At 40.0% G+C, this 9,224-nt stretch overlaps 2 protein-coding genes across 2 annotated transcripts in view; both read right to left on the bottom strand.

Annotated features, from left to right (window-relative positions):
• LOC103370565 (myosin-4-like) overlaps positions 1-8,354 on the bottom strand; it is a 49,757-nt gene extending 41,403 nt beyond the window's left edge. Inside the window, exons 1-11 of the mRNA XM_008299664.1 lie at positions 8,313-8,354; positions 8,037-8,086; positions 7,721-7,943; positions 7,490-7,633; positions 7,228-7,384; positions 6,908-6,935; positions 6,708-6,819; positions 6,527-6,619; positions 6,377-6,440; positions 6,146-6,244; positions 5,950-6,053 (exon numbers count right to left, since the gene is read on the bottom strand). Of these exons, the coding sequence (XP_008297886.1) occupies positions 5,950-6,053; positions 6,146-6,244; positions 6,377-6,440; positions 6,527-6,619; positions 6,708-6,819; positions 6,908-6,935; positions 7,228-7,384; positions 7,490-7,633; positions 7,721-7,924 (1,005 nt within the window). The 5' untranslated portion in view covers positions 7,925-7,943; positions 8,037-8,086; positions 8,313-8,354. The remainder of the gene's footprint in view (positions 1-5,949; positions 6,054-6,145; positions 6,245-6,376; positions 6,441-6,526; positions 6,620-6,707; positions 6,820-6,907; positions 6,936-7,227; positions 7,385-7,489; positions 7,634-7,720; positions 7,944-8,036; positions 8,087-8,312) is intronic.
• On the bottom strand, positions 4,668-5,658 carry LOC103370556 (myosin heavy chain, fast skeletal muscle-like). The gene is made up of 4 exons (XM_008299655.1): positions 5,518-5,658; positions 5,231-5,434; positions 4,961-5,086; positions 4,668-4,844 (listed from the first exon to the last, which is right to left on the bottom strand). The coding sequence occupies exons 1-4, from the start codon at positions 5,617-5,619 to the stop codon at positions 4,668-4,670; spliced, it is 609 nt and encodes a 202-aa protein (XP_008297877.1). The 5' UTR covers positions 5,620-5,658.
• Positions 8,355-9,224: the final 870 nt, after the last annotated feature.

Below are 9,224 nucleotides of genomic sequence, written 5' to 3'. Positions count from 1 at the left end.
TCATCTCTCATCTCCTCAAGGGTACCCAGCAGACCAGCTTTGAAGAACACCTGTGGTGTTAAGTCAGCAGACTTAGTTATTTGTCCACATGGATACAACTGGATAAATTCATAATGAAAGTTCAGACTGTTATTGTTAGACATGTACCTTTGTGTGTCCAAACTTGTACTGAGTGTGGTCCACATCAATGGAGCCCAACAGCTTCTCTGAAGCTTTCTTGTTGTCAATGAACTGTCCCTCAGGGATGACACTGGCGTTCAATACTTTGTATCTACAGGAAAAAATTACATTCTTTATCAAATACAGTAACTCTTTGTCTGGTGTCCTCCATCACAGTTCTTAAAGTAAAATCATGGGAATCTGTAATGCATAAACTGACAATCATGGTCACCTCTGCTTGAAGTCACCGTAGAGGATTCTGCTGGGGAAGCCCTTTCTGCAGATTCTGATGCCCTCCAGCACACCGTTACACCTCAGCTGGTGGATGACCAAGAAGTTCTCCATAAGACCTGAGAGTTGAAAATTCATAGGTTAAGGTACAGTATTCCTTTGTATTCCCGTGTAGCATTCTGTGCAATAGTAATGCTGTGGCCTTCATACCTGGGGTCTTTGATTCATTGGGAATCAGGCAACGGACAAAGTGAGGACGAGTGCTCCTCAAGTTGGTCATCAGCTTGCCCAAGTTCTCCTGTGGATCAGCATCATGAGGTATTTGGTCAATATGACTTCAATATGAGGTTTTCAAATGTTTCTCCAAAAATATGACACTATACGTACTCTGAAAAGGGCGGACACAGTCTGGAAGGAACCACCCTTCTTCTTGCCACCACCCTTCTTGCCACCACCTGCCTCTGCTGCTCAAAATATTGAAAATGAATGTGTTATCACCACAGAGCAGCACAGTGTAGACATTTGTTTGCAGAATCCATATGATAGTTTTACTAGAATGTTGTACAGCATTCTTATGTCTCTGTTCATTCTGATATCTTACCCTCAGCTGAGGCATGAGTAGCATACAGTAAGACCAGCAGTTTGTTTGCAGACTTCTGGTACAGTTGAACAACTGAGTCGTTCAGTGGGTCCTTGTTCTTGTCCAGCCAGCCACTGATATTGTAGTCCACTGTACCAGCATAGTGAACCAGGGAGAAGTGAGCCTCAGCCTTGCCCTTTCCAGGCTTTGGCTTCTCAAAGGCCTTGGTCTTGCCAAGATGCTGATCATGCAGCTTGTTCTTGAAAGTTGTGTCAGAGGCCTTGGGGAACATGCACTCCTCTTCAAGGATGGAGAAGATGCCCATTGGCTGAGAAGAATTTACATCTCATGTTAAAAGTTAATCAGCACAAGCAACCATTTTAGCATGAATTAAGAATTTTCTTCTTTACATACCTTCTCAATAAGCTCAATGCAAGCAGCCAAGTCCATACCAAAGTCAATGAACTCCCAATCAATGCCTTCTTTCTTGTACTCCTCTTGCTCCAGGACAAACATGGTGTGGTTGAAGAACTGTTGCAGTTTCTCATTGGTGAAGTTGATGCAGAGTTGCTCCAAGCTGTTGAACTGTAATTACAGAAAGATGTTTAATATCATGGTGAAAGAGTTTTGATTTTTAAACTGGCTCAGAGATTTTTCAACTGCTCACATCAAAGATCTCAAATCCAGCGATATCCAACACTCCAATGAAGAATTGTCTTGGCTGCTTTGTGTCCAGCATCTCATTGATACGGATGACCATCCACAAGAACATTTTCTCATAGACAGACTTGCACAGAGCGCTGACAGAATTGTTGACCTAGAGGATGAGATTTTAGCACTGAAATTATTAGGGGGATATGTTTACATTAAAATAAAATTACTTCCAAAAGTCGTTGGGGGTCAATCTTTGTTGTCATTACCTGAGGGACGGTCTGACCTTTGGTGACCATCTCATTGCCGACCTTGACTCTTGGGTAGCACAGAGCTTTCAGCATATCGGCTGAGTTCAGACCCAGGAGGTAGGCGATTTTATCAGCCACTGAGGCAAAGACAGAAAATNAATGTGAGTGTGCTTGGTTGTCTGTCTCTAAGTGTAGCCCTGCGATAGAACTGTCTAGGGTGTTCCTTGCCTTGACCCTAAGTCGGCTGGGATAGACTCCAGCCCCCCCGCGACCCTTGTGAGGATTAAGCGGTGTACAGATAATGGATGGATGTTCATTTGTGATTGTAAAAAAAATGCTATGTGTGATTTTATCTGCTGTATGAAATATAACAACTATACGAACAATCAAATATACCAAATAAAATATATATATTTATGATAAATTATATTTTTATATTTTTTATGATAAGATATTTCATTCTTTCTTTGATATCATCAGCTAATGGTCTGAGGGTAATTCATCTTAACATTGCCATTGAGGCACATGAGTCCTGGGTCATTAATGGACCATTAGCCATGTGAGCTGGAGTGACTATACATTCTGTAACTCACATTAGTCAGTGATAACTGAAGAAGGCTCATGAATGAGAGGTGAAACGTCATCAAGAACCTAGAACAGAAATCCAGTTGATTTTTACTGAAGCTCCTATGATTACCCCAGTTTATTGTTGTGCTGTTTGGAGCTTTCAGTCCTTGGCTTTGTATAGCATTTTAGTCGCGGTGTGTGTGGGTTAGTCCTGGTGTTTGGTAAGTGTGCTTATCCTTGATTCTCTGTAGACTTTCCTAGTCTTGTGTTACTTGATTCTGGTTCGTTCCTCAACAAACTCAGCATAACAAGATTTAGGCTGACTTTAGCAACTCCAGAATATTGTCCTTCACAGGCTTCATATGTCAGTCTGCCCTCCTAGTGTGTAACCCATGGTCCCTTTCCTTGTGCTCCTGAGATGTCACTATTTCTCCCCTCTCCCCCTGTAGCTCCCTGTTGACTTCCTTCTCCTTCCCGTACCTTAATCCATTTTAAATATATCTCATTGTATCAATAAAGCATTGCCCTCTTTCAATCTGGCCTGCTATGTTCTGTCTGTATCTAGGTCTCTGTATTTCCTGTGACACTATTTCATGAGCCTCATTTCATATTTGCTATCATTCCTATTCAAAACAGTCCCTGGTCCGGGGAATATCTTCATATTTCCTCAGACACCTGCAACATCCCTTTGTTTGTCCCCAAAATTTTCAAAGAAGTTGGACGCCAGTCATTCCAAACCAAGCTCTTTCTGATGCAAATAATCTTCCTCTGTCTTTAAGATCTGTTACCTCTTCTTGTTGCTTCAGGTCGTCTTTATTTTCTCATCTTAACACAACCTGTTCATGCTTTTAATTTGGATGTACTCTCAATTTTTAAGTTGATTAGTTCTTCAAATAATTCAAACTCAAATTACTTCACATGCTGATGTATTTGTTGTATTCTGAGTTTTTGTAATACACTTGTTTTCCATCAGTAGCTACAGCATAAGGTTGGGGAAGTAGGCAAAGGTGAGGGTGAGTGAGCAGTTTGTATTGGTGTATCTGTAGTGTTTGCTGTATAATATTGTGTTTGTATGTGTTTTATAGTTGTTAGGATCCATTAAACATTAGATGGTACATCTCAAGGGGCTGTTCTTTCAAAATAATTCAAAATATCGTTTAGTACCAGTTGCAAATCAATTGAGTATGGATCTGACGCGATGCGTCTAACTCCTCAATAACTTGTTTACCTGAATAAGCTCCACTCACTGTAGCTGCTGTATTGCGTTGTACTCTAAGTGCTCTATTTTGCATCGGCATTTAGAGGAAATACACAGTAAATGATAGACAGCAATATTTTTTATTGAAATGTTGCAGTGTAAACAAAATTCAACAGATAATTCATATTGTATGAACTCTGTTGAACATCTTCATGTTGTTTGGATCTTCTATTCAGCAGACTCGCCCTGCAAAAAAGAGAGGAAATTATGTTGAGCTTTAGAATTATATTTGCGATTTTTATTTATCTTTAAGGTTAATTTAAAGACACTTTCAACCTGCATGCAGTTGTTGCTATAGACTTCTACAAGATATTCTACATGTATTTAAATATGTGAACTGTTACCTTTCCAGTATCACGGCTCTTGGCTCTCAGCTTGTTGACCTGGGACTCAGCGATGTCAGCGCGCTCCTGAGCTTCCTCCAGCTCATGCTGAACCTTTCTGAGCCTGGACATGTGGGTGTTGGCCTGCTCCTCCTGTGAAGGATGCAGGGTTATACTGACACAGTTGCGAGACAAGACTGAATTCATTAAAAATAATATGTCACAGAAGGCGTCTAACTTACAGCCTCCTCAGCTTGTCTCTTGTAACCCTTCACTTTGAGCTGAAGCTTGTCCACCAGATCCTGAAGTCTGTTCACATTCTTCTTGTCCTCCTCAGTCTACACACATAATTATTAGGTTATGGAGAGTTAAAACAGGATCAAGGACTTATTATGGTAGTTTGTAATGAAAGTACAGTTACCTGGTAGGTCAGCTCCTTCACTCTCCTCTCATATTTGCGCACTCCTTTGACAGCATCAGCTCCACGTCTCTGCTCAGCTTCAACTTCAGATTCAAGCTCGCGCACCTGTAAGGTGAGGATAAATGGTCTAAATTTTGTATAAGGATTTGAATACAGACAAAAGAAAAGCAGGGTTTAAAAGATACACTTAGTATTATTTTTGTGTCTTTTAGGATTTATACAGAGTTCATACCCTGGACTCCAGTTTCTGGAGCTGCTTCTTGCCACCCTTCATGGCCAGGTTCTCAGCCTCATCCAGACGGTGCTGCAGGTCCTTGACTGTGACCTCCAGGTTCTTCTTCATCCTCTCCAGGTGAGCGCTGGTGTCCTGCTCCTTCTTCAGCTCCTCAGCCATCATGGCAGCCTGAAATGTTTAAATGTTGTCTGTGTAATTCATGATCTATAATAGACTTGACAGTATCACTACATGAAAGTAGCCATAGGGATAAATACACAGACGAGTTATAGATATAATCTCACATCAGTGATAGCCTTTTTGGCTTTGTCTTCAGCATTTCTTGATTCCTGAACAGCATCATCCACCTCACCCTGGACCTGGACAAGGTCAGACTCCAGCTTCTTCTTGGTGTTCAGAAGGCTGGTGTTCTGAATGTTAAAGAGAGTCACCATCATTTCAATAATTCTTTGTCATGTAAAAAAAAAAAAAAAAGAAGAAGAAGAAGAAGAAAAAAACCATCTGTATCTTCATTAGATGGGAAAGCATTTTTTTGAAAACAAACAAAATCCAACCTGAGAGTGAAGCAGGCCGACACGCTCACTAGCATCAACCAGCTCCTGCTCAGCCACTTTGCGTCCTCTCTCAGTCTGTTCCAGAGCAGCTCTCAGCTCCTCAATCTCAGCCACCATCAGACCATTTCTGCGCTCCACCATGGCAACCTGTTCCTTCATGTCTTCCTGTCCTCTGACGGCATCATCAAGGTGCAGTTGGGCATCCTGGTAATGAAAAAAGAGTTGATCCTAATTTCTTTACTCTGAAACATTTTTTGTTGTAAATTCAGCAATCATACAAAAGTCACCTTGAGCTGTCCCTGAACGTTCCTCAGTTGTTTCTGGGCCTCAGCAGCCTGCCTGTTGGCATGGCTCAGCTGAATCTCCATCTCATTCAGGTCTCCCTCCATCTTCTTCTTGACTCTCAGGGCATCATTCCTGCTCCTGACNACTGATCTTCAACCCTACAATACCTGAACAATGTGAATTGTATTATTTTATCAATTACCCTCAGTGCCATCAGGCTCAGCCTGCTCCTCTCGCTGCTTCTGCTTGAATTTCATGTTGCCATGATGCATCACAGCACCAGTCAGCTTGTAGATGTTGACTTTCTCCTCAGCATTGAAGCCCAAGATGTCAATAGCAGTCTGTAATGACAATGAAGTAAAAGTATTCGTGTGTGAAAGTTTTCCTCCAGTTGTATTATTCATACTATCTGTTGAACTGAATCACTGACTTACATCTGTTGCTATGAACTCCTCCACATCATTGATACTCTTGACAGTGATTTCACCCTGGCTGATCATTGGATAGTCATAGGGGTTGGTGGTGATCAGGAGAGCCTCTGGAAGAAGTCAAACAAAATCCATGACATTTTCTTGTGATATATTTTTTAATTTTCTGAAACGTTTAGGCTCAACTTGTCTGGTTACATACCCAGGAGCTCAGGCTTGTGTCCAGTCATCAGCTGATAGAAGATATGGTAGCTCCTCTCAGCAGACAACTGGAAGGTGACACGGGACTTCTCCAGCAGATCTAAGAGGGAAAATTCAACTCAAAACTCCGTGTTTGCTGTGTTACATTTTAAAAGATTGGTTCATAAACCACAAGAACTAGACCAAATTTCCATCCAGATCATTGTGTACTCACACTATGGCTGGAACTTACATGTTTCAATATCAGCTGAGGCCAGCTTTCCAGTAGAACCAAAGTGGATTCTGATGAATTTACCCTGGAGAGTCATTTTATATTTGGAATCAGTTTTTGTAATTTTGCAACAACAACAAAAAGGCTGAAGATATTGTGTGTTTCACTTACAAAACGAGAGGAGTTGTCATTCCTCACAGTCTTGGCATTACCATAGGCCTCCAGCAGAGGGTTGGCCGCAACAATTTGGTCCTCAAGGGAGCCCTGCAAGAGGAGGTTTGAATTATATGAGCTGTACGTGCATGTAAACCTTTTTTGGGCAACACCTTTCTTCTCAAAAAGACAACTTTACCTGCATCTTGCCAGCTGTTGCCTCAGCCTTCTTAGCACCAAGAGCTGCAATTGTTGCAAAGTACTGGATGACACGCTTGGTGTTGACAGTCTTTCCAGCACCAGATTCTCCGCTGGGGTATAAGAGACATATTGTGAAGGTTCAGCTTCATCATTATGAAGTTTCTAAATGTTTAGCATACAAGTCCGTGTTATACTCACGTAATCAGGACAGACTGGTTCTCACGATCTATAATACAAAGATACATGCTTCATATGAGTTCCATTGTCATTATTCCTTCAATAGTCTTATTTTTAGTAAACTGCTTTGTACTTAATAGTACTAAAACATGTCTTCAAGGAAATTTCTTCCACTTTACTTTTATAAACCTTAATAGTAACCGATCTTACCAGTGAGCATGAACTGATCTACAATTCAAAATGACATGCTCTACATGAGTTCTGTTTCCATTTAATACGCTTACATCTAAATTTAAAATGTATATTAAGGCTTCTTCTAGCACTTGTAACCTTGGTCTTACCAGTGAGCATGAACTGATAGGCATTGTCAGAGATGGAGAAGATGTGGGGTGGAGCCTCAATCCTCTTCTTGCCTCTGTATGCTGCTACACATACAGCATCGTACACAGGAAGCCACTTGTAGGGATTCACGACGACGCAGAACAACCCAGAGTAGGTCTGTCATAGTAGAGAGCAAATAATATAAATAAGTCATAATTCAACCCTATAAAGATCTACATGATTTTAATGTCACAGTCACAATCAACCAAAGTAAAAACTTACGTAGATCATCCATGATGCATAACGCTCTTTGAGGTTATACAACACAGATGGCTCATTGAGGTGGGTCATCATGGCCATGTCCTCCATCTTATCGAACTTTGGAGGGTTCCTGGGATGGATTTCATCCTCTTTTACAGTGACAGACTGAATAGAAGATGCAGACAGATTTAGTCTTACAAGGATCAGATAAAAAAAACATTTTTTATTAAGTATTTCAAATCATTCACCTACCTTTCCTCCATCTGTGTCAACCGTGGCTTTGCCCCCGTCCTTTTTGACCAGTTTACCCTTGACATACATCTCGTCAGTATCAACGACAAAGAAAGCTGTCTTGGCATCAAATGGAGCAGTCTGGGCCTCAATCCTCTCCCTCTCTGGCTTGCGGAGGTAAACGGCCGCCGCGCCATACTGCTCCATCTCCGCGTCTGTGCTCATGATGGCACTTTAGTGGACACTGAAAATGTGACAAGTTCACACATAAATCAGAAATTTATCGCAGAACCTACAATTCACGAATGACTATCAACTTTTGCTTTCCAGAATTTACCTCTGATGTCGCAAAACAAAATTCTTTGGTATCCTTTGTATGTCAGGGTGCTAGAAAATAAAGTTTAATGTAGATCAACACAAGTTTTTCATTGTTTTGTAATTATACCAAATATTTTAAAAATATGTTAAACAGAAAAAAAAAGAAATATGAAAACTGTCTAAGTTCAGGAAAGTATTTGAAAAGTAAAACACTGAATCATGCGGCTTATTAAATAGCAATATTATGGAATCTTAATGTAACAGACACATAGTGTAGGGACAGTCCTGCACGTACCTGCCTTAGATGCCTGTCAGTTAAAGCAAACGGTCAGAGCTGCTGGTTTTATACATAACAGCTCTGCCTCCTCAGCAAATGCACCCTACTCAGTTTGGTCAGGAATGTTTGACACCTCATTGCTTGATATTGATATGGTCATGGATAAACTAACAATCATGCTTCACTTTTACATATAAAATAAACATTTTACATATATGTAATAAAAATGCAAATATGTTTTCAGTATTTGCATTTTGTATAGTTAATATTAAAAGGTAGTCTGTGGAAAGTAGTAGTGTTTTCTATATATTTTATTATATATCATATAGATATGTTCTATATATCTGCCATAACAACAGAATTTCCCTTTGGGGATCAATAAAGTAATTATATTCTGTATTCTATTTTGTTATTCATGTATTAATTTAAATAAAGTATTACAAAATCAACACAGTATCAAATTCATTATATTTGTTTTATATTAATATCAACAATGTTTATAAATGACTCAAATTCCTGTGTTGTAACAGAACATAAATATGTCATAAACCAACACAATCTTGACAATTAACATCCTTTGAGTCTTTCTTGTAAAAAGCATGATGACAGATTAGATGACAGCTTATTTACTGTGAAACTTGATTGAGCTTGTAAATGGTGAGTGTTGTAGTAATGTCCACAGAATGTCCACTGGTAAATAGCAAAAGTGCACTGAATCGTTTGTGGTTTATTTGTTCCAGTAAATCTAGAGAGTGAAATCATTTAAAGCTGACACAGTTGATAGCAGGGATATGTGTGTCCTATTAATTAATATCACAGCCAGTAGCCAGTAATGAGTTTTAAATTTGGAGAGGTCCAGAGATGCCTTTGGTGTATAGTTACAGGCCATGCAAATCTCAGATATCTGAAATAAAATTGGCTGATGCACTT

This window comes from Stegastes partitus, unplaced genomic scaffold (assembly GCF_000690725.1).
Source record: "Stegastes partitus isolate 25-593 unplaced genomic scaffold, Stegastes_partitus-1.0.2 Scaffold1443, whole genome shotgun sequence".
Classification (NCBI taxonomy): Eukaryota; Metazoa; Chordata; class Actinopteri; family Pomacentridae; genus Stegastes; species Stegastes partitus.
Note: the sequence above shows the minus strand (reverse complement) of the source record. Positions and strands in the feature narration are given on the sequence as shown.